Raw genomic sequence first — 25,383 nt, 5'->3', positions numbered from 1 at the left:
CTTGGCTGAATAGCAGAATTCATGCTGAATAGCATTCAGCACACAAATGCATGCTAGTTTTGCATTTGACATGTATATCCTTGCCAGTTTTTGAGCTTTTTTAGTTTACGAGGAATTTATGCGTTTTAAGTGAGTAGAGTTTATGTAGCTACCTGCAGGTGCTCCTAGCTTCAGCTGAACCTCACTCTTGTTTTCATTACTCAGAATGAGCAATTCTCACTACTCCTGAACTCAGCATGAGGCATATGCAGTAACTAATAATTTTCATGATAATTCTAAAAGTGATACTAATTTAAAGAAGTACTGTGTGTTCAGGAGTTTATGGTTTGGACCCTTTTTCTCACCTGCACTAAGGAAAGGAGTCCTTTTACCCTGTAATCTTTTCAATTTGTTTTGCATAATTTCTCTGACTACTTCAGGTTGGTCTTATCTCCTTTTAGCTTCAAACCTTTGATTAAACTTAGACTGATGTGGGTGTTTTCAAAATTGAGTAAAATACTCAGCTGTTATCAGCAATGCACTTGTAGAGGTATCTCACACTGGTAATATCTAAGTTCTAGCTGGAAATGCCCCATGTGAAATAACAGGGTGGCTGATGGATGTGGCCAGGAAGGGACTCAAAGAGAGGTGAGTCTTTTGGGCCACTGATCATCTCAAGAGCTCTGAGGTCTCTCCTTGGGTACCAAATAAGATGATCAATAAGAGCTAAGAGTGAGATGAGGTTTGAGTTGGAGTAGCTTCTTCCACCTTCTCCCATACGTGACTTTACATTCCTGACATGCTTTATTTTGGATCTCACATGTCAGGAGCATTTTTATCTGACTCCAATTGGTCTGAGGAGCATTTGTAAGACTTCATACTACACCTCTAGCTTTGTGATTGAGTTGTGTGTGTGTGTGTGTATGTGTGTGTGCATATGTATGCATGCAACCAAACCTAATCTTGCTTCTGTTTCCTCTGGGTGAATGGTAGTTACTCAGCCTTCATATGCTGATTTTCTTCCAGGGAGTTTGTAAGTGAGATAACTCAGGGATACTTTCAGCAAGCAAATACAAAATATTGGCATATCAAACAGGTAGGATCCCAGGGGGACAACAAACATTCTTGTGTAGTAGTGTTACTCTTTTCACTGCCCTCCACAGCATACCAATCTGATTCATAGAATGCAATACAATAGTTTGGGTTGGAAGGGTCCTCCAAAAACCATCTAGTTTTTTTCCAGGGATGGGGAATCCACCACCCACCTGGGAAACTTGTGCTAGTGACTCACCACCCTCACTGTAAAAAAATTCTTCTTTATATCTAGCCTGAATCTACCCTCTTTTAGTTTAAAACCGGGAGTTGACCTATTGCAACAGGCCCTACTAAAAAGCTTGTCCCTGTCTATATTGGGTTTGTGTGGCAACATCTTCATAGTGAGGGGCTGCAGTGGTGGCTTCTGTGAGGAGCCCTGGAAGCTTCCCCTAGGTCTGACAGAGCCAATGCAAACCAGCTTCGAGATGGCAGCTGGGCAAGGCTGAGCCCATCAGTGGTAGTGGCAGCACTTCTGGGATAACAGATTTTAGAAGGGGAAGAAAGTTATTGTGCAGAAGCAATAAGTGCCAGATGAGAGAGGAGTGAAAAATGTGTGAGAGGAACAGAATGCAGACCCCAAAGTTAGTGCAGGAGGGGAAGGGGGTGCTGCGATGTGTCAGAGCAGAGATTCCCCTGGAGCCTGTGGTACAGGCTATAGTGAGCACCCTAGCTGCACAGAGAGATATTCAGAAGAAATCAGAATTACCCCAGAGAAAGAAGCTGTTAGAAGTTGTTACCCCAGAGCAGGACACAAATGCTGCCCTGTACAGGTTTGCTCTGTCTAGAGGCTTCGGACACTCCATGAGCTCCCAAGTGGCACTGGCTGTTTTTCTGTTAGGAAGTGAACACTGTCAGTACAGAATGATTGAAGTACCTAAAATTAGATGCTTATCACACTTTAGATACCCTAGGATGTCTGGCCTGATCCCAGGATGACCTCTGTGTTGCATATGGCAAACTAGTGGCACAAAGGAGTTGGGAGTAAAGAAGGTTAAGCTGAATAAAATGGTTGCAATGTGGGAGAAGATGTCTTAATTTCTGGCTTTGTTTCTCATTTGTTATCCACATCTATTTTAATTTGTAATAAATTATTTTTCCCTGAGTGAAATCTGTTTTGCTAATGATGGTGATCAGACGTGATACCCCTGTGTTCATTTCAACCCATGAGCTTTTTCATCTTATTTCCTGCCCCAGTCTTATTGAGGAGAGCATGTGATTGAAGACAGATTTACAATGTACATTATACTCACATTTAATTGTAACTTAGTATAGTCCACCTGTGGCTAATCTATGGCATGTAAGAACATGTCACAACTAATAACTAATAGTAATAGGACTGTATTTTAAGTGGTAGAAGCCATTTGGCTGCTGCTTGTTGTTCAGCCTTAGCACTGCTAATCCCCTTGTCACTTTAAAAAGACATTCACAGAGAAATAAATGAATTTCATACATTCTCACAGTTGCTATTCTTGCCTTCTTCCTCCACTGATGTTATTATCATGTGAGGTCTAATTTTGATAGTAATCTCCAAAAGCCCTTGTCACTTTATTGTCTATTATGTGCCAGTCCTACACCTGTGGTGCTATATAAATGCTAATAATACATCAATATGCTCATTCTTTATGAGTTCTGTAGGTGGAATTCCATCTGGTTTGTATATGTCAATTCAGATGCTGGTGTGAAATGTCATTGCTGTTCAGAATTTGTGATGGTTTATGAGCAGTTGGGAAATGACAGGAAAAAAAAAATCACAAGACTGGACCTGTTTATCATTTGAACAAAGACATCCAGCCCTGTGCTTAAGACAGTGGCAGTGACTGGTGTGGAATACGCAGGTGGTGTAATTTTTCTCTGAAAAGCCTTAGTTTAAGTAATTAGGACATTACCAGTCTTTTCTGCTTTTTCTGAATATTTTCAGCTCACCATAATGTATTTAAGAAAGTTTTGATACTCCAAGTACTCCCATTTCTTTCACAAACCGTATCTACTTTGGACTTCAGGAGTTAGTGGTAGGAATTTGGAGCATGGCCAGGCTCCCAGAAAGGCTTTCCTGCCTTCAGCCATACATAGCTGGTCTCAAATGGGCAGGTCCTCAATTCCAGAAAGATCAACCTTGGCTTCCATGTAGCCGTGAAGGAACTTGGCAGCAGGGAGTGATGTGCAGGGTCAGAATAAGTTTATGCAACTGGACTGAAGTTGTTTCCTTCCCCATGAGATACTGATGGATTTGACTAAATTAGACAGGAAAACTTGGTCTTAAGAACCTTGTAATCTTAAGTGCAAGTAGCTAGAGAATATAGGACATAAATTTGCAACTTTTCCTAGTTACAAATTGGATGATGTCTGGAATTGTTCTGACTGGCCAATCTAAATTATGTTCTCAGCTGCTCTAAGTGTACATTCCTTCTTGAGGATTAATGTTACCATGGAATAAAAAGGGAAGCAATTCAGTGTTTCTTTTGCTGGTAAAGAAGAAACAAGTTTTCCCTTAATTTCCTTTCTTGGCTACTTCCACTGGAACAGGTTGTGAACAAGTCTAAAACAGGAACTTTCAAAACCAGAAAGTGCTAATAATTAGTAGGAATTAGCATCTTGAATACTACATGTACATTGTTTAGTGCCTGGTTACACATTTGTTACAGAGACACACGCACAGAGGCTGTCTGGTGGAGTGAGACTAAGAAATGAAAGTTTTATTCCATTTGGAAAACTGTATCATCGCCATCACCCAGGGATTAAGGCTGGTTAGGCAGCATGAGAACTGAGAAGGAAAGAAGGCAGGGACAGCCCTGGGGCTGCGGGTGGAAGGAGGAGGAGGAGGAAGAGGAGGAGGAGGAGGAAGGGAGCTGTTTGCCAGCCCTCAGAGGCTGCCAAGCCGCCGGCCGGTGCTGCCGCTATGGCCGGGAGCGGGAGCAGGAGCAGGAGCGGGAGCAGGAGCAGGAGCAGGGCCACCCTCCGTGCGTGGCTCGTGTGCCCGGGGCTGCTCGGCTGCTTCTTGCTGGGCTTTCTCACAGGTGAGTGCACAGACCCCGGGGCTCAGCCCCCGGCTGCCTTCCCCTGCACACACTCGTGTGCAGCCCCTGTTGTGATTAACGCACCAGCAGGGACATTACACTGCTCTTCAGGGACATGGCAAAGTACTCGTCCCACTGCTTTTCTCAGCTTTCCTGTCCAGCAATTTCAGTCTTCAGGGAGTGAGGAACAGAACGGCTCTGTGCTTCAGCTCAGGACCAGTCCTGGTGAACTGACAGCTTCCCAAAACAGGCAGCCAGGCATTCAAAGAAAAAAATGCAAGAGTTTGAAACTTCAGTGATTGCAAGATCTCCCAGATTTTTCTTTTTTTAATTTTTATTTCCTGTTTTTTACTGAAGATATTTTTAAGTGCTCACATTCAGTTGCTATTTTAGAAATTAAGGGTAGTGTAGAGGAAGAGTTTGACTGTGAGCCAAGTTACTGAAGTTTTCATTATGCACAATGAACTTTACTAGAGATTCTTTTCTGAAGTCTCGTGCAGCATTTTTAATTAAAATTGCATGTCCTTTTTAAACTTGTGTTGTAGCACAAACCTAAGACTAAAGCATGAAAGAAAAATCCATGAGGGCTATTAAATATATAAAATATTAGTTTAATTTAGGACATCCCTGACCTGGTAATTTCTGGTGCTTGTGCTACGCTTATACGTTTCCCTGAACATCATCTTTTGGCCCTTTTCCTAAACAGGATACTGAGCAAGATGGACTTTTGGTCTGATCAAACCTCACCGTTCAGTTCAGAGTGTTACTACAATTGCATTCAAGTGGAACAGGTCATATATACTGTGTATTTGACAGCACACGTGTTTGTCTTATGAAAATTTTCCCACTTTGGGATCGTCTAGCTGTAATAATAAAAGGAATTTTTTTTTGTTGTTTTTCTTAAGACAAACTCATACAGTTGATATACCCTCTCCTACTACCATTTATGCTTACTGAATAAGCATTTTAAAACTGGCTTGGGTGACAGTTAACTTTATTCTTTTAATTATTAAATAGACTAACCCCACCTTTCCCCAAGTCTGTAACTATTACAATGCTGGCAGGGTGGCTGTTCAGTCCTAGACCTTCACTTTGAATATGCTTACACAACTATTTTAAAATACATGCATAAACTAAATAAAGACATTTCATCATGAGTATCAGGAGCTCAAACCCGACACTACAAATAGTTAATTGAGAATTTAAACTATAGTTTAAAATTAATGAGAAATGAGTCTCCCTTAAAAAGGGGATTTACCAGGGATTTAGTGTATACTCTTTTCATTGTGACACTTTTAGGCATTTCAGTCAATTAAATATATTTTACTTTTTTGCTTGAGCCCTCAGACACTGACAGAGGGTGCTCTAAGCCCTGCTCATCCTCGTGGTTTTAACTGTTTAATACCACAGGTTCACCTGTGCTCAAACATCTGAGGACATTCTTGCTAATTAGGAAACTTTTCAAATGTGTTTCAGGCTGGTTTACAAAACTGACCGAGAAAAACCCCAACTCTTCAGATGTCCACCAAAATATGAGGCAGAAACTTGCAGCTGAAATGAAAGCAGAGAACATCAAGAAATTTCTTCGGTAAGCCTTGTGCCATGCCTAGTTTTTTAAACAATTTTATCAGTCAAAAAAGCCAGAAAGTGATAACATTAGCTCCAAGGAAGGGCCTCTGAAAGCAGAGCTTTTAAGATGCTTTGGAAGTATCTAATTTGTATGGAATGTCTGAGGGAAGAAGGGAGAGGTTTACAACTCTTCTGTTTCCCTCCTCCCTGTTTTTGAAGTTGCCTTTTTGAACTGGTTGTGCTGTCAAGTGTACTTCCCTCAGCTGCATTAGTGCCAGTGCTTACCAGTCTTCATGATTTCTCATCTTCATGATTTAATGAAATGTGCTTTTTTTTTTTTTTTTTTTTTTTTTTTTTTTTTTTTTTTCTTTGCAAGTATCTGAAGCTCTAAACTCAGATAACTTTGTTTTCTTTCAGACTGTGATGATTCTTCTGTGTTAGGGATGGTTGGCATGAATTACATCTGACTGATCATCTGTTCAGTGTCTCTTTAAACTTTCAGTTTGAGCAACTAGTCTAAGTGGAAAATTAATCTATTAAAAATTAATGCTACAAGTTTGCATGGCACTGAGTTGCATGTATACTTACAACTTAAAGTTCCTTTAGTGTGGCCATACTGGATAATGTGCTGTTAATTGGGAGCTCTGACATCTCATTATACCCTGTTTTCTGTTTCAGAGATAAAGGGTTCTGTCCATGCTCAGTTGCGTGTATGGTTGGTTAAGGCTTGCATGATGTAAGTGTTAGTAAATGAACTTTTTTGCATCAGAGTGCATCCATGCAGTTTTTCAGAACATCTAAAATGAAAAAAACCCACATTACTGTATATATTTATACTTTCTAAAGAGGAACAAATATATTCACATGAAAAGTAAATAAATACTAATTCTGGTTAGTAAAATGTTTGTATTCAGCATTTAAGTCAGCATCTGCATCAAGAACATCAAAAGACTACTGACAAATTTGATTTCTATATGTTTATTCTAAACCCAGAAGGTTTCATGCTTAACATCAATTAGCTTTTTAAGTCTACAGGCCTAATCTTATTTTGTATTTCTTGCTTTCAGTAGATTGGAGAGTTCCTGAACATTATGTTTGACTGAGAATCTAGGCAACATAGCCTGAAATAGCTCTGTAATTATGCCAAAATCTCTTGGCCGTGGGATATTAATGGTTTCTCATTTGTCTGCTTGCTTTGGTGATGGGCCAAATGCTCCATGCTTGTTGGGTTTTTCTTTTTTGCCTAAATTCAAATAAAAATCAGGAAATGCAGAGGAATTGTGTTAACACACTTTCCAAAAAGTTTGTCAAAAGCGTAAAAAAATGTGAACTTGAGAATTTTGATCCACATTCTTTATTTTTCAGACTACATCTGTTTTTATCATGTGGGGAAAAAAACCTAAGTCTCAGAAAATTCAGCCGCTTTGGTCTTAGCATTGTGTCATAGTTCTGGAAAGGATTAAACTGTTTGGAAGGAAAAATTTGAAAAAAAAACCCCAATCATGTGTGTTTTTCCTGATGGCATATGTAGTATTTAGTATACTTAAAGAATTAAAAGGTACTTAAAATACTAGTGAGAATTAAAGTGCAAGGAGCAAACAAGCAACAGGGCTTGGCAAAGGTTGCTTCCAGACTGGTGCATACCCTCATAGTTTAAAGAGAGGGAACAACAGTGGAGAGAAAAAGGTTGTGGTCTACTTAAAGAATGTGGATGCATTCAAATCCTGGGGCCAGATGGGACTCATGTGAAAGACCTTTATGTTATGATTGCAATGTTGCTGTAGATGAGAAGTTCTGATAATTGAAAGAGGCCTCAGGTGGTTGAAAAAGGCTGATTTTGTGCCCCTCTTTCAATAAGGACAACTTGGAAGGACTCTGAGCTGGTCAGCTTCAGCCCTGGAAGGGTGACAAAATATCCTTCTGGAATCTATTTTCAAGTACGTGAAGGACAGAAATAAAGTTTGCAGGAGTCAGCATTTATTTACTATTTGTGTAGTCAGCCTACCTCAAGGAAATGACTAGCTACGTGCAGAAGTGGAGACATTAGAATGGCTGTAACAGCCTTGACTTTAACAAGGCTTTGAATATCATTCTCATTTGGAAGCTGAGGAAGTGCACACTGTGGAACAGGGGTTAAAAAGAGTCTGAAATGACAGGCTGAAGTGATATTAATCATGGTATTTGCTACCACTAATTAATGGCAATTGCTGGTATCTGACATCTATGGAGCAGCCATTGACAAGTAGCCTGTTGGGAATTGGAAGCTGATGGAGCATACCTGGATGACTGATGAGCCTTCACCATTCCTTTCTTACTTGTCCAATGGGCCGAACAAATTGTTCACAGATTTCTGTAGGGTAGCCCAGAGGGACTGGATTCTATTTGTGACTATTTGTCACCATTATGTGCTATATCTGATGTGGAAGTAAATATTGTTAAGAAGGTTTTGTTATTCAGGCTTTGATTAAGAAAAAAGAGCAAAACCTGTGAAGATAATGTAATGATTTTCAAATTAAACTTATTAAGACCTTAGGACGTGTTATGACAACAATACAAATCCATGATCAGATACCAGAATTATCTGAAAGTCTCCTTACTGAATGTGTAGCTTTCCTATATTTATTTCTGTTTCCTGCATACTGCTAATATTTTTTTGCTGAATCTTTGGCATTGATTTTCATTGCTTGTGTGTAAATGTGGCTATTCCTGCTATGCAAAGAAAAAAGTTCAGTTGACTTATCTTAAGGCCTCAGGAAAGATCCTCTGCTCTGAGTGTGTTTTGTTCATGTCCTGATATTGACTCTGCTTAGCAATCATGTTATACAGCTCAAACTGTAAGACTTTACTGTCCATGCAATGTGTCTTGAAGATTAGCTTTATGCACACTGATCCTATTTCACTGTTGTTTCTCTGCATTTGCTGCTTACTAGTGGTTTTCTGTTTTATTCTAGTTCATTTACCAAGTTGCCTCACCTCGCAGGAACTGAACAGAATCTTCTTCTTGCCAAAAAAATTCAAGGCCAGTGGAAGGAATTTGGATTGGATTCAGCAGAACTTGTTAATTATGATGTGCTTCTTTCATACCCAAATGAAAAGCAGCCAAACTACATTTCAGTAATTGATGATCAAGGGACTGAGGTGATCTTTTCAATGACAAAACTACATTTATATAAAACAATACACAACAACCCAGTGACTTCTTGTTAAAAAAAAGTGTCTTCCTCTGTATTCTTACCTACTCATCTGAGCATGTACTTAATATTTATTAAAGAAAAAATCTACTGCAAAGGGAAATCATATTTAGAAATGGTTTTCCAGGCTATGCAGAAAGCACAGCAAAGTGGCTGAAATCTCAGTGCCTCATATATGTGGAGAGAAGGCAGTTAACACCAGTAGACCATAAGGTGTTAGAAGGGTTCAGCTTAAGCATACATCTAGGTTAATATCCTGTTTCCATAAAAAGCCTTTAGTGGGTGCAGAGGGATGTTTAAGAACAAAGAAATGTATTTCAGGCATGCAGTTCTTCCAGAGTCTAGCTGTTTTCAGCTCAGGGCTTCTCTGAATGTGCTGCAATTAGTCTCCTGAAAAATCCTCATTAGACCTTTTCCAAGCATTTATGCAGTCACTGACCTCATTACATCTCTTTTCCAAGTACCTATCCAAACCTTCTTGAACATCTGTACAATATTTGCTTCCACAACATGCTGAGGAATTGCAGAGATGCTATCACTTTCATGTAGTATTGCTTTGTTTCCCTCACCCGTGAACCTGGTCCCACTGGCTTCCTACGGTGTCTCCTAAGTTAGTGTTGGAAGTAGTTATGAACTAGTCAGTCTACGGACACCTTCCTTTTGAATACCTGGGGAAATAAAGAAGTAGATGTAAATTTCTGACAAGGATCCTGAGCAAGAAGAGGAGGTGGGACTGCTAGAGGAGCATCATAGCACATAGGTAAGGATGATGGGCCAGGTAGAAAGTAAGGAATTCAGGGATGGCATGAGCTTAGAGGTGAAAGAATGAAGAAGTTCTTCCGGAAACCCTGTAACTGCCTCAGCTACAATCTCACAAGGTGACAAAAGGTGGACATGCACCTTAAAGCAACATGAGTGTTATAATATGGAGTGATAAAAGGCAGCCTGATTAACTGGAGTATTGCTAGGTAAGAGATAAAGAGAATAATAATGCAGGTGGGAGAAACCACAAAAGACACCTGGGATGGCATGGATGAACCAGATGTCTTTTACTGTCACCACCTCTTGGCAATTCTCAGCTACTTCTTTCCTTAGGTTCAAGCAGTGACTGATGAGCAACTTCTGACACGTGTTCTGTCTCTTTGTGCTCATATCTGCATTCTATTACAAAATTTCAACTCTGAATCCCTACCTGTGTTTCTGTTTGAACTTATTTTTTTCTATCAATTTATGAAACTATAATTTAAACTGCTGACAAAGCTTAATAACTTGGCAAAAGCCAAGCCTTTTGATACTTTTCATCCACAGAACTGCAGTATTTTGAAAGAGTAATTATTTGACAAGGAGTCTGATGCACGGAAACTGAATAATTGTCTCTTCTGACTTTAGTTTAAACTATAATTAGCATGTGCTTAGTGTGTGAGTTTGTGCCTAGAATGCTTGACCAAACATTACTGTTATTTTTTTGATAGGTTTTCAATACATCATTGTTTGAACCACCTCCACAAGGGTATGAAAATGTTACTGATATACTGCCACCATATAATGCTTTTTCAGCACAAGGAGTGCCAGAGGTAAGAAAAGAAATTATATAACAGTTCTATTACCTATTTTTTAAACACTTTCTGGGACAGATTGTTCCAGCTTCTCAAAATATTTTTGCAGTAGTTTTAATTACCTCTTGTCTTAATTAAAGAACACTCAGGCACTGATAGGCCACATATTATGCAAAGGTTAGAAGTCTTTTATGACAAAAAGGAGTTTTTTCAAATTGCTAATCTCTGAATCACATAATAAGTGGCAAGTTTTTATCTTGATGGAAAATTTTGGATACATCTTGGATTGCTCCATATTATTCAGCACAGGTAGAAGTAGCAATATTGATATCCAGTTGGAAGACATTTTAGATTAAATTCATGCCTTCAAAGGCCACAAAAGTTCCTCATTTAATCTGCTAATTCATTGTGGAACAGGACAGGGGCAACATTGCATTACATAAATGAGTGAAATTATATAGTATTGAGTGTTTGTGTATGCAAGGCATACCACTCCTTTGTCAGAGCCAGAGAAGTTTGTCGGTTTACCAAAATACTCTGCTTTATTTTCCAGCCTGTTTTTAGGACTGTTGTTAAGTGCAGGATAATATTCAAACATCAAAAATTTGAGCCAAAACTTCCTGTAGAATATTGTGGATATCTTTTTCTATTGTTTTTATGGACACTGGATATCATTTGTAGAAATAAAAAAAAAATTAAAAATCCTCTATCACACATAGTGAATGAAACTGTATTTCCGATAATTGATATTTTGTTTGTTGACTGATCACTTGCCACAACACTGCTTTTCTTTTCCGCCCAGGCAGATCTGGTGTACGTGAATTATGGCCGTACAGAAGATTTTTTTAAGCTGGAACGTGAAATGGGAATTAACTGTACAGGAAAGATTGTCATTGCCAGATATGGAAAGATCTTCAGAGGAAACAAGGTAAGGGTTGTGTTTTAATTTTTCCTCCATGGGTCAGACACTGTTCATGGTAGAGCCTGAGGGAATTAGTAAGGGCTGTTCATTGGAACATATGAGCAGAAGGAAGCCTGCAATGTATCCATTGTGACTGCAGTCTAAGAATAACTTCCAAAACAATAAAACCAGATGAATGTATTAAACTCCTGAGACAGAAATGACTGCAAACTCCCTAGGCAGTTCTTGCAAGAGAATAGTTTGGAGAACTGAATAGTTCGTAGAGCCAAGTCTTTTGATACTTGCCATCCATGGAACTGCAGTACTTCGAAATAGCAATGTTTTGACAAGGACTCCTATGCACAGAAACTGAGTAACTATCTAAAACTATGTCTGCATGGAAGCAAATCTCAATGTTCAGATTTATCTGAATTGCATTATAAAAGAAAAAAAATAAAAGCCACATCTTAAAAGTAAATAATTTCACAGGTTAAAAATGCCATATTAGCAGGAGCCCAAGGGATCATACTTTACTCAGACCCTGCTGACTACTGTGCCCCAGGAGTAGAGGCTTATCCAGGTGGCTGGAACCTTCCAGGTGGAGGAGTCCAGCGTGGGAATGTTTTAAATCTGAATGGAGCTGGGGACCCTCTAACACCAGGTTATCCTGCAAAAGGTGAGTGCAAGTTCTGTAGCCTGGGCCATCAAGTACTTTATAAACTGCTGCTGAAAGTGTGGCACTAGAAATTCATTTATTTTCAGCACAGATGCACAGAAAAATGTTGCTTGAAATTCCTATTGATAGTAGTTAATTTTCTATTGCAAACTAAGTTCTATCTGTGTCATTCTAACTGGTTTCAGTTAGGCAGGGGAATAAAGTTTCTAGGAAATTCTTTGTATGGTCCCACCCTTTTGACACCTAAAAAAGCAGGATGTGTAGGTTTATAGACTGTGAAGCAGTAGAAAATGACTGAGAATTTATAGCCATTTTAAAGTATCTGTGTTTCTCAAGAGGGTATAGCTTGAACTAGGTTACACTTTGTCATCAAAGAGGACTAATAGCTTTACTTGGAGGTGTTTTTCCTTGCTAGTCATAAGTTCCAGGCAGAAAAAAACAGTTTAAAATCCCTTTTAAAATGGAATAAAATTCTTGTAGCAAAAATAAGAGCAGCCTGGAGTCTTTTACAAGTTGGCACTATGTACTTCTCTTGTCCTTGTTGGCATCCTAAAGTCAGTCTGAACTAAGATGCCTGCCAGTGCTAGGTGCTGATGGGATGACTATACAGGCACGCTTCTGGAAAGCTCATGGCCTTGTGTGGCCACTGCTGAGGGCATAGGGCAACCTAAAACCAGGAGAGATTGTGTGTGCCAGGCCCAGCAGACTCAGAGAGATGCTGGCCGTCTTCAGCCCAGGTAAATAAATGCACCAGTGGATGACCTCTGTAGCTTGTCAGGTGCCATCTTCACCTCACACACCAGCTTGGTTGCCCCAGAGCCAGCCTGCAAGAGATGTTATAATATGGTGGGACAGCAAATCTAACCTTGCATCAAGTATGGGAGCATCTTTTGCACTGCTGTGCAGATGCATTACTGGATTTGTCATTACAGTTTGGTTTTCTAGAAGTGGCGTGTGAAAATGATGTAAGAATTAAAAAGAATTGTGCATGCTGGTGGCTGCTCTGCTCAAAAGTGTTTCCAGTTTGGTAAAAGTTGCCAAGAACTTTGCTATAAAGTTGACATTTTGTTCTGGTTTCTCAGAATACACTTTCAGGTATAAAGTTAATGAAGGTGTAGGGATTCCCAAAATCCCCGTTCATCCCATTGGATATCACGATGCAGAAGTGTTGCTGCGGTGAGTATACATCAGTCCTCCTCTCCAGAAGTCAGTATTGACAAATCTGCAGATAAACTTTTCATATTAACATATCAAAATCTATGTTGTTACTTACATTTGCTACTCTTTTGTAGTAATGTGTACTTTGGAAAATGTGGAAAATTCAAAGCCATCCATTTTGCAATAATGCTTTTGAAATTTTTGCAAAACCACCTAGGTTTTGTTACAATAATTATTAAGAGAATTTAAGGTTTCAGCCTAATGGTCAACTGCATGTCTTAATTTTCACTTCACAGTGCAATGGGAGGACCTGCAGCTCCAGACAGCAGCTGGAAGGGAAGTCTCAATGTGTCATATAACATAGGGCCAGGATTCACAGGCAACTCTTCTACAAGGTCTGTTTTAATACTTGCCTGTTTATACAATATTAGAAAAAAAAATCCCTCTGAGGGGAAGACTCTCAAACAGTACATATAGAGATACTCTGGAGATATTTACTTCCTTCTGCTAGGGTTACATTTGGAGATAATTATTAGAATTTGAAGATTGCATTAAAAAAGATCACCAATTAGTAGATCAGGCCATATGTCAATGACATTTGGCAATAAATTGCAATAAAGCTAAAGATCACTTTTCTGTGACTTTTCCACATAAAAATAGTTTCAGTTTACATGAGGTATTATTCAATGAGAACAGTTAGTGGACTCTGATGAACAGTGTGTAAAAATGGTGTATCATTATCACTACTCCATCTCTTGGGTAAACAAGGGTATGTCTGAACATATAATTTTATAAAGACTTCATTTGTCATTATTCTTTTCTGTTCTGCTTTAACACTAGCTGAAAATGAATAAAGTAGAAATAACTAAATAAGAAAGCATATTTGACATAATTACAGTGCTGTTTGAGGTATCTTGAACAGTGAGAAAACAATACAATTCTTCCACAGAACTTATGTTTTTCAGTGGAATTTTTAACATCTTCGTACTTGATAGAGTAAATTTCTTATTGTAAATACGCATTAATTCTACACAAACTTCCTTCTCAAAGTGGTTCCATATCAAAATGAAACTTTTGATTCTAGGTAGAAAGTCACTTGCACATGGAAAGGGTGTAAGTATACACACATTCAAGGCACTGGTGTCAGTTATCTTCTGGGCAAAGATCCAGTGGCTGTCCTGAAGTAAGTTTTGATTTTGACAGCTCTGCAGATTTGCTGCTGAAAAGATAACTTTAAATGTGGAGCTCCTGAGGTTTTGCCAGACACAACCCTCCCCATTGTTTGGTGCTTTTTTTCTTCCACAGGTTAAGGGGGCTGTATACTGTGTTTTATCTCTCCGAATATCTGATTCCCTTCGTTTTTATAAAATTTTACAAGTGGATTTTACTGGTGGGGGACAGGGAAGAAAAAAACTGCTTCTAGTAGAAGGTTTTCTGCCTCTAATGAAAGATTCCCTGCCCGTGACAGGGAGGTTGGAACTGGATGACCTTTAAGGTCTCTGCCAACCCAAACCATTCTGTGATTCTGTGATAAATGTTGATCACTTAGATCTGCTGTCTTAAACAGAGATTTTAATTTATTCCTGGATGAATATTCCTAATGACCTTTCTTCTAAGTTCTGTATTATTACATGGACCTGTCTAGAAAACAAGTGTGTTCATTATAAACATCTGTATGTCCACAATTAAAATTTTGGTCAAAATGTAGATGGATTTTTAATTACTGTGCATGTTTTTCAGCTTATTCCTCTAGTACACAATTATCTAATTGGTTCCCACAAATGAAAATTCAATACATTTTGTAAATCTTTGCAAATTTGTAGACTGGCCCAGCTCAAAGGCTTTTTCTAAGGCATCAGCAGCAGGCTAAACTGAAATAAAAAATGTGTCTCTGAGATAGTATGAGTTGCTGAACACACATTGGATCAGTTCTGAACACAAGGTAGAGAAGCACAAACTCTCTGGTTTCCGTGTTATTAGCATGGGCTTTTTATTGGCTTATTACTCAGAAATGGTTATTCCACAGTCTCTTTCATTTCAGAAAAGTCAGAATGCATGTTCATACAAGCAATAAAATAACACGAATATACAACGTCATTGGGATCCTCAGAGGAGCTCTGGAACCAGGTGAGCATCAGGTGCTTGATGATTTTAATTCCTTCTTTCTTTTGCATTTGTTGAAATTGTACTTATGTTCTAACAAAGTTTTTTAGGAAACCATACAATATGGAGTTTTGAGAAATTTTTAATAGTTTTTCTGTCCTTCCCATCAAGCAATTTGTGATTGGCAATTCCATTAAAATACAATGAGAGACATCAGAGGTTGTTGGTTTTTTTTTAATAATGTCTATCATTTTACTGTAGGCTTCCCGTTACATCAGTCGTACATTTTGCCTTTGCAAAAATTAACATCATTCACATTACAGAAAGCTAGTGATGATTTGAGACTTTAATATTATACCATTGATACATAGTAGCAGGTCATACACATGAAAGACTTCTAGGTGGAAAAATACTTATTAAATATTTCTTGTCTTTAGTAAGCATACCTTAGTAGAGTAAGTGAATGGCTGCAGATTCCCTTAAAAAATAAACTTGTAGCACTGGTATTGAACTTCATATTTAATGTGATACAAGTAAAGATGTAGTCAAAGGAAATCACAAGTAAACCAAGTGCATTTTTGATTATAGATTGATACTGTATGTTTGTTTCCAGACAGATACATTATTTTAGGTGGTCACAGAGACTCTTGGGTGTTCGGTGGTATTGATCCAACAACTGGTGCCGCTGTTCTGCAAGAAATTGTACGGAGTTTTGGTAAAACGAAGATGGAAGGTAACTTACTACAGATGTAAAATGATGGATATGGAAAAACAGCAGCTTTGAGGATCAGTGCTTCCATAAGCTGTTGTATTGATTTAAATTTTCACTTCTGTGGAAAGTTTTATTTCTCATTATGAAAGATGTAAATTCATTGAAAGGATGCATGTGTAGCATTGTGTGGTAGCTGGCTGATTTTATTTCCTCGTGAGTATAATGATACCCTCTTAGCTGTGCAGAAGGAAAATATTGCATTAAGAAGAACTGCCTCTGCATTTATATGTTCCTCTAAGGATTTTAGAGAGGATTTTTTTTACTGTTATATCAGTTAAATGCTGTTTTTAAAGCAATTTCAGTTAACTGTGGTCAGTAGACTTTTAAAGTATAAGTTGAGTTTTCAAGTTTAACTATGTAACTGCAGGTTGGAGACCGAGGCGGACTGTTATTTTTGCTAGCTGGGATGCAGAAGAATTTGGATTATTGGGTTCCACAGAGTGGGCTGAGGTAAATAAAAAACTGTGTAAGCAAAGCAAAGCTTTGAAAGTGTGTTGCAGGTGACTGCAGTACCCAGGATCTATCCCTAGACTGCAATCAAAAACTTCATGGTAAATTGGAGCACAACAGACTCCTTCAGTGTTGTGAGGCACTCATGTGTTTACATAAATTACCTACCTACCTACCTACCTTTTTACAACATAAGTGCACTAATCTTCTAAGATTTAAAAATCTACTTTGATTCAAAGCTAATATTCCACAGTGGTCTCTATGTGGAAAACTATCCTGTCATTTAACAGAATGACAGCATTTTATTTAACCCAGATTGATCTAACTTTCCATTTGAGAAATTCCTTAGTTTGTATAAATTTAAGTCCAGATCCTGAACCTCTGATCCATAAGCATGCCAATCTTTTGTATGGAAATCAATCCTACTGAGCAAATTAAAGAATAGGTAATTTGTGAGTGAATAGATCAAAATTCCTGTGAACTCCAGCATTGTAGGGTCTCAGGGGCAGGACAGTCAATTAATTCTCTAGGAGGATCCCTGGCTAAATACCTGCCTGAAAGAAGAATGTCGGGAAATTCAGAAGTGAGGTCCTGGATGTTTTTACCTTCTTTTTCATATTGGGCATGTTATTTTCATCTTCCTTTTCTTGCCTGAGAGAAGAATGTTGGCAAATTCAGAAGTGAGGTTCTGAATAATTTTATCTTCCTTTTCCTGTTGGACATGTTCCCTTCTTAGTGGACTTGTTCAACCCCAATAAGAAATGTAGGTCTTATGAGAGTTTTCATTTCTTTGTAAAATCCAAATTAGAAATAAAGCATGAAGAAAATTGCTTGATGAAACACATTTCTGCTGAACTATGTCAATTTATTAGTACTGACTGGTTTAACAGAAATATGTTGTATTGTTCTTCTACTAGAATTTTATTTGCAAGTTAATATTTATCTGTCTGGATAGAGCTTTCAGATTCTATGAAATAAAAAAAAATAAAATAATTCTTTCTAGTTTAGTTTGTTGGCATGTATTTCAGCAAATCACAAAATTACATAGCAAAATGGCACATGTCAGAGGAAGTAACAAACCCAGAAAAAATGCTCCCAAAGACCAAAGGGATTCCATCATTCTTCTGTTGACAAAGCTGAGATTTCCATTCCTTTAGACTTGCACTGGTTTTTTTTCACCCACAACCTGTTTAGCTTCGAGCTGTAACAGAACGTCTGCATCCTACTGCTGGTTTATGAAACATTAAATGAAGTAAAAGTAATTTAAATAATTTTAAATCATTTACTGAGAAATTTTAACTAGTTGGCATTGAAGTTTCATCCCACCTGAACTCCACTGGTGGCAAAAGTATGCTGTATGTATAACTTCATTTGTGATTTCCTTATCTAGGCATCTCTGCACACATATAAGCACTGTCAAGAAAAAACCCTACACAATTGTTTTAATTATGAAGAATATGAAACAATGATACTTAAAAGATCAATTTGTCTTGAGCAAAGTAATTACTAAATTAAGGAGTTTTATTATGTTCTATTTGTTAAATATTGCTACTGCTGCTCTGTAATGGGTTTTGTTTAATAATTTGGTATCTAGTTATGTATCATTCTTTATTTCATGAAATGGCAGCTGTATAAGGTTAGAAAACTGTAAGCCCAGTTCATATTTGAACGTGTGTTTTAATATTATTTTTTTCCTTGCTTCATCTTCTTGGTGGTGTGCATTACTACTCTTTTAGACCTAAATTAGATTCAGTTTCTCTAGAGACATTCCTCACAGCTTACATTCCTCCTCTCTGCAGCTGCCAGATCTGTCATGTATTAAATCTCGAGGAAAATTAACCCACGATATTCACTATCTTCTATGTAGCAGAAAGAATTCAACAGTGACAACATCCTTTTGCTACACAGATGATCTCCATTGCTCATAAACAAAGGAATTTCTTTATGCTGAAAATATGATTTTGCATATATGCAAGACCCCATATGGGGAAGTGCAGTCAGGCTTCTCCCATCGTATTCTTTTGCAAGATCTCCTCTCTTGGTTTTGTTTTGGTTCTTTTTTTTAAAGATATTAATTTCATTATGTAGTTATCAATTACCAATTAAATTTTTAGTTTACATGGCTTATAAATTATGAGTTTGGTTATAAATTGAATGAATCAAGTAACAATTGCTAACCTAATTAAAAATATCTGTCACAAAGCCAAAATCTCGTGAAATACCACTTACTCATTAAAATATCAATTTCAAACATAATTACCAGTTTGCAAAAACACAAACAAGATGTCTGTATATATTTAGCATGAAAGCAACACTTAGTGGACTCAGAATAGTCAGCCAACTGCATTTTAGTAGAGAATTTCATTGCTTTGAGTAATCCCTTTTTGAAATGGTAGATATGACAGAAGTTCTTGGTTTATCAGTGTTAAAATTGAGTTCAGTGCTGGGAGCACATATGAAAAAATAGAGATTAAAAACATGGAGGGATTCTGGCTGACCTCACAGTCCCATGTTGCATGTTCAGAAAGTCCTGAAGTGCAGAGGTAAAATGCATGTAGTAATGTTATTTTACTGTGTTACAATTCTATTCAATATTTTTCCTGCTCCATCTTGCTCCTGTGTGATGCAGCAGGCAGCAGCTACATTTTGTGGATGTTTTCCACAACAAATTAAGTCCCAGAAAGGAGCAGTGAGTGTCATATGCCCAGATCATTTACCCATCCTCGAACAACATAATTAGTAAGGTACACAGTAATAATTATCCTGACTGAGATCTTAAAGGTAATGCTGTAAAAAACAGTGCACTTGACATGCTCTTGACTAAATGCCTCTAGTTTGAACTAAGAATTACACATTTACAACCCTAGGAAAATGCCAAAGTCCTTCAGGAACGGGCCGTCGCTTACATCAACGCAGATTCTTCTATAGAAGGTGGGTCTTTTATTTTAAACCTTACCCAACTTTACAGATGTAATTTTTTGTTAGTTCTCCATGAATTATTTACTGCATAAGATAGGTATTGTGGTGTAGAGAGTAAGTGTAGCAAATACAGAATTAAGTGGAGAGAGAGAACAGTTTAAATTTTCATGTCACAAATAGTGCCATCCATGAGCTGCAGTCCATGTGTCTGAGTCCAAAATGTCTCCTCTGGAGGAGTTTATTATTCTGTGCTAATGAACTGAGAATTCTGTATGTTAAACTCTCTCTTAACTGCATTAGCTTTAATTTACAGTTGTAGTTTTAATATATGACAGTCTGCTCCTTGTTCTGGCCACAGCTCCAGCTCCTTTCCTTGTGGAATTACAGTATTTTGAGACAATAATTACTATGATTGTAAGACCTCAGGCTTACACTTTGTGGGGGTGGGAGATGCTTTGGTGCTTTGAGCCAGTGTGCTCACCTTTGTTGATTGCCAGAAGAGGGAGGTTATATATTTATTACAGCAGGACTTAAAAAAAAAAAAAAAAAAAAAAAAAAAAAAAAATTAAGCACTAAAAAGTGACAAAAAAACCTTATCCACCATTATCCAATTTACTGTGTCCTTCAGATTATGAGAAGAATATATTATTCAGGAATGCTGCTTAGAAACTGGCCTTTTTTTTTTTTTTTTTTTTTTGAGAGGGCCCAACACTATGATCTATATCATAAAATCCATCTGAAATTATGCTGCACTTTATTATGGATAGACCTTTTCTTTTTTTTCTGTTTTCTGTGCTGAAATAATAGTCAGAAGAGTCCTGTGAAGCTGCTCTGCCTCATAACCTCAGTTATTCAGGGCATTACTCTTCCCATGTCAAATCCAACTTATTTGGGCTTCCTGTGTGTGAATAAAATGGATATCTACAGGCATATTTAGGAACTCTTTTTATTCCTGTCAGCTAAAAATTTTGTCTGTCACAAAAGGATTGGAAAGAAAAGCCAAACCCAGTTTCTAAATGCTCAGTTGGAGTTGGGGAATAAAGAGGGTTAGAGCTGTTCCTTCATTTATGCGGCCTACATGCTGTGTAAAAAGTAGAGCAGAATTTCACGCCTAGAAAATCTCACGAATGAAATAATAGCTTTACAACTGCTTCATATTCTCACCATGGATTGTAACACGTATTTTTTTTAGTTGGTTGGCAGCCAACATGCTGCTGCCTTAACAATTTTCTTCTAAATCTTGATTATTCAAACGTGTCTCTTGCTTTATGCATTAAAGAAAATGTGAAAGCAAAACAACTGGAAAAGAAGTGTGTAATAAGGAAAAGAACACCATGTTCAGTGCACTGGTTTAAGTGTCTTGGACATCTCTCACCTGAGCAGTAAAATCCCCTGTAGATTCATAGCATCCATATACCCTGAAAATTTTGTTTATCATCATATGTTCTCCACAACACTTTTTGGACAGCAAATTATTTCTATTCATTGTCCTGTAGACATGAAAAGAAACAAAGCAAGTCATTGTTTTGAGCACTTTTTTGGTTTTAATTTCCAGTTTTCACATATAGACTCTTCTTGGGAACATCATTAACATTATCTGGCATTTTTTCCCCCATCTTACTTTTTGCCTTCTGTTCAACAAGAGCTTTGCAAAGTGTATGAGTGACAAGGGCTTGTAGCTAATGAGGGATAATTAGGTATAGTTTAGTGCTATGGGAAGGCTTAACTATATTACTGTGGATATACTATAACCAATACGTTATTATCTTGTAGTGACAGCAGCTTACAAAGGAAGACCATGCAATATATTTCTATATATATTCTGAGGCAAGATCTAAATTCTTGCCTCAGTCAAAAAGTTTATCTAGGAAAGGACTGTAGGGTTTAATCCATTAAGAAGATAATGCCACTAGTACATTAAGGGAAAAATTCCATGTCTTTGTTTTATTTTCAGGTAACTACACATTAAGAGTTGACTGTACGCCTCTTCTCTACAAGCTAGTGTATAATCTGACAAAAGAGGTACAGAATCAATCTATTTTTTCTGCCTTTCTAAGAATAATTAGGACTACACATTTATTTGATAAACTTGGACTATTGAATAATATCAGATTTATTTTATTGCTGTGCTGGAAGAATCTTGATCCCACCAAAATCAATAGCAAACCCTCCCATCAGCAGTACACAGTCCATGCTCACAGTTCCTCAGCATTCTTAAAAGGATTGAAACATGTTGCTGACATAAGTGGAATCTTATTTGCAATATACAGTAAAAATAACAATGATAAAAGCAAGATGGTAAAGCACTTGAGCAAGATCAATTCTCTAAAGTTATAAACATTGAAGAAAAATATTTTTGACATTAGCTGGCTATCATTTTCTCTCTGTTCCCCAAAATCTCCTCCATATTTCATTGAGCCCCTGAAATATGTGATAAATATTAAAGAATTAAGAAGATTTTTAGCAGGTCTGATGTATGGATTTGCATTATTTCAAGTGATCTAACCATGACTCCTTTACTTTCACCTCTCTGGGTACATTATCATAAGGCTGAAAGGTTGTAATCCATTAAAGCATGGAACTTTATTTGCTGTATGAGAAGTTAACCAGATTAGGCACCAGTCATGAGGTATTGCCACCCTCCTCAGATGAGTATTTGTCTCAATTAACAGAAGACAGCTTTGTCTGACTTAAGCAACATAGGCTCCCTGTAAAGGCTTTGGGTAGAAATAGGTGCCTTTAGGATGAGATTCATTTGACCAAATGTGATTGTCTACCTTTGTATGTACCAAACTCAAACTATTTCCCCCTGATCTTAAAGGAACTCAGGTCACTTGGTCCAGTGTAAAAATCTGCCCTCTAATGGCACTTGGTAGGATGACTCCCAATCTCCCATCCTGCTGGATGCATTCATCCCGAGTTATTTTCAAACACAGTACACTTTTACCACCTGAAATGCCATGGTTTAGATCTGGGGAAGTTGATCTATTCCCATGAATTTCTTTTCTACATTTTATTTTGCTATCAATTCCTATCTTATTTTTTTCCTATATTAATCTTTCATCCCTGTAGAGGGAAGAAGCTGTGCCATTCAGATATTAGCTCTGACACTTGGCACACTGAAGCACATTCTCTTTTGTCTATAAAAATTTGTGTCCTTTGTGCTGCAGGGCCCTTGATAAAATAATTTACTTTCTCTCTGCAGTATGCCACTAACTCAGGAAGACATTTCACTGCAAAAGATAAACAAAGTTACAAAAAAGTGCTCTGGGCTAAAAATAGTACCTCACTCTTGATCTCAAGTCAACTATTCGGCTATTGCTGGTTTGAGTGGAAAACTTCCATTAAAATACCACGCAAAGTACTTGAGACTGACTTGAAAAAATAAATGTCATATTCACTGTTATTTTAGCTTTTAACAGTAGAAGCATGATGTAAACAATATAAAACCTGGCAGCCTGACCCCTGATTATGTATGTCCAAAGGAACGTTATTTTTTTTTCATATTAAGGTGTCCAACATCCACTTATCCAACACCCAAAGATCTCTTTGCTCTTCTTGTGTTTTAGTGAGCCAGTTCTCACCAGAAAGAAATGTAGTGTACACATGAAGTGTTTTCTTTCAGGAAGATCTGCATTTAAGTGTGGTCCAGCATACAGATGGGACATTTAGCCGTTGACTGGTTTTTTGGCCCTGCTTTACTGCCAGGGTTTAGACATTTGGTCACCACCAAACAGTGTCTGCAATAATTCAACTCCAATTCCCCTCTGATTATCACTGCTTCTTTTGCATTTATACTGAAAGAACTCTTCATCTTCTCTTGAGTTAGCAGGAAGCTTATGCTGATCCTAGATTTGGATCTAAGTCAGGGCAAACATTATGTTTTACTGTGTTCTCAGTGTTGTATGAAAAAGCTGACCAATGTTTTTTACGTGACCAGAGCTGTTAGAATAACATCTTTGCCAGAGATTAGATTGCTTTTGCTCCCTTATGTCAGAGTTCAGCTTGCTCTTATTAATATGCAGTTTCCACTTTAGACCTAGGACTTGACCAGAGTACCCTGAAAATGACAGCAGCCAAGCAGTTATTTCACAAAGTTGTTATTTTCCTACTAGATTCTGACAGGATCTCAGAGGTCAGAACTCTTTGGATTTTCAATTCTGTATGTTTTTCAAGGCTGAATTTAAGTCTCAACAACATGGTGGGACCATGTAAGCGTCCATGAACATTTATGCTTTGTATTTTGGGGGAAAAAGAAGTTCCAATCCTCTGCACATCACAATCAATCTTATATTTAAAGGACTGTGTCTATTAAAGGTTGTTTAGGTGGAGTGGAGGTTGTTTAGGTGGAGAGCAGGAATGGAGTCTTGATTTATTTCTACTCTGCCACAGATTTTCTAAGGGTTTTGGTCAACTTATTTTATACTCTTTCATAGTTTTGCTGGCAGCATGATGACAGCAGTAATATTTACCTTTTCCATCCTGGTTACAGAGGTTTTGGGGGTTTATTTGAGGTAAGGGTGAGAACTACATTTGTACATACAATGTCTTGCACAATGATTCTCCAGGCTTGGTTGAGTCCCCTTGGAACTGCTATAATATGACTGGTTTGTACCCTTCCTTCTAGCACAATTCTTTTGTACCTTTCCTATACAACAAGCAGTCAGATTTTAGGTTTAACCTTGTTGAGAGAATATTGCTGCTGTGCAGGGCAAACCTCAAGTCAAACAAGCTTGTGGTTGTCATCTCCCCATGCCTGCTGAAAGGAAAGCACATTCTAGTTTCTGCAGGAGTCCCATAGTATTATATGTGGTGTTGTGTGTGTACGTGCACCTCTCTCTCAAGTAGATGAGCTCCAGGTATCATCCTTAAGCTTTTAACCTGTTCTTTCCTACTGTCTGTGGTTGGCTCCAAGTGCCTGTGAGATGCTTTCCTTGTTTGGGAACGCATAAATGTGTGCAACAACTGTCAATTATTCACTTCCCTGCCTGCAGCAACACTGCTGGTTAAGAACGATGCAGGGAGCTGCAAAGTATAATGAATTGAGTTAGAGGTATTTCCAATGAGATATAATATTTCCCTCTCCAGATTTTAAGCCCTGATGAGGGTTATGAAAATAAATCTCTTTATGAAAGCTGGCTTGAGAAAGATCCTGCATCTGAAAATAATACCTATCCCAGGTAAGTTGTTAATATGTTTGGGGTTTTTTACTCCAATATTTTAATCATATCATAGCATGGCTACTCACCAGATTTATTTGAGTTGTGCTATTTGTGGCAGCAATACAAAGCCTTTTAGAACAAGGTGACTCTCTAGCAATATTTTTTATAGTAAAATAAGAACAAAATTTTATTATTTTTATTTAATGATGGTGACATTATTCCTGCAGTGAAATGAAACCTTACACTTTCTAAAGACCTTTTTATTTGTAGAAAAGCAATTTTAAAAGCATTTAAAAAAAGCAGGATGGGAAAAATGTTCAAAACACAGTTTAATCACCTACTCGGTTAGATAAAATCAAAATTCTTAGGATAAGCAAACAGTTGAAATAAACTGCCTAGAGCAGTAATTTAAAAAAATTGAGATAATTAACCCTTGTTTATGCGATGGATCTAAATGTATCATATTACAAATCTATATATGTGTGTATTAAGACATCATATTTAAAGGCATTACAACTCCAAAACACTCTTTCCACCTGTGACTCAGACTGAATCTTATTCACAGTGTGGCGTTACTGACATAAGGTAAACAGAACTGCTCCGTTCTGTGATTTGACAAAAATTTTCTGCCTGTTCCTGCCCCTTCTAAAGTGAGTCTCTGGATTCGTTAGACTCACTGGGATTTCTTCCTTTTGAAAAAGTTGCCAGATCTGTCTTTCTTAGTCGATGCACATAGTTCCTTAACTTCAGCTGGTACAGAAGAAACTTTTTTTTTTTTTTTCCTTCCATCTGAGAAACACTAATTATTCACCAGCCCAGACATGTAAACCTAAAACTT

The 25,383-nt window shown here is 37.6% G+C and overlaps 1 protein-coding gene across 2 annotated transcripts in view; it reads left to right on the top strand.

Annotated features, from left to right (window-relative positions):
• Positions 1–3,925: 3,925 nt before the first annotated feature.
• Positions 3,926–25,383, top strand: part of LOC310924026 (N-acetylated-alpha-linked acidic dipeptidase 2-like) — a 29,958-nt gene continuing 8,500 nt past the window's right edge. The window contains exons 1-14 of one of the 2 annotated variants that reach the window (XM_083885040.1): positions 3,926–4,088; positions 5,565–5,676; positions 8,609–8,795; positions 10,321–10,422; positions 11,207–11,332; positions 11,795–11,981; positions 13,064–13,157; positions 13,436–13,534; positions 15,181–15,266; positions 15,856–15,975; positions 16,382–16,464; positions 19,332–19,395; positions 21,338–21,405; positions 24,472–24,563. In XM_083885040.1, coding sequence (XP_083741166.1) covers positions 3,971–4,088; positions 5,565–5,676; positions 8,609–8,795; positions 10,321–10,422; positions 11,207–11,332; positions 11,795–11,981; positions 13,064–13,157; positions 13,436–13,534; positions 15,181–15,266; positions 15,856–15,975; positions 16,382–16,464; positions 19,332–19,395; positions 21,338–21,405; positions 24,472–24,563 — 1,538 coding nt within the window. In that variant the 5' untranslated portion in view covers positions 3,926–3,970. The remainder of the gene's footprint in view (positions 4,089–5,564; positions 5,677–8,608; positions 8,796–10,320; positions 10,423–11,206; positions 11,333–11,794; positions 11,982–13,063; positions 13,158–13,435; positions 13,535–15,180; positions 15,267–15,855; positions 15,976–16,381; positions 16,465–19,331; positions 19,396–21,337; positions 21,406–24,471; positions 24,564–25,383) is intronic. The other variant, XM_083885039.1, reaches the window with a different exon arrangement.

The sequence above is a fragment of the Zosterops lateralis genome, assembly GCF_965231275.1.
Source record: "Zosterops lateralis genome assembly, chromosome: 2".
NCBI lineage: Eukaryota > Metazoa > Chordata > Aves > Passeriformes > Zosteropidae > Zosterops > Zosterops lateralis.
Note: the sequence above shows the minus strand (reverse complement) of the source record. Positions and strands in the feature narration are given on the sequence as shown.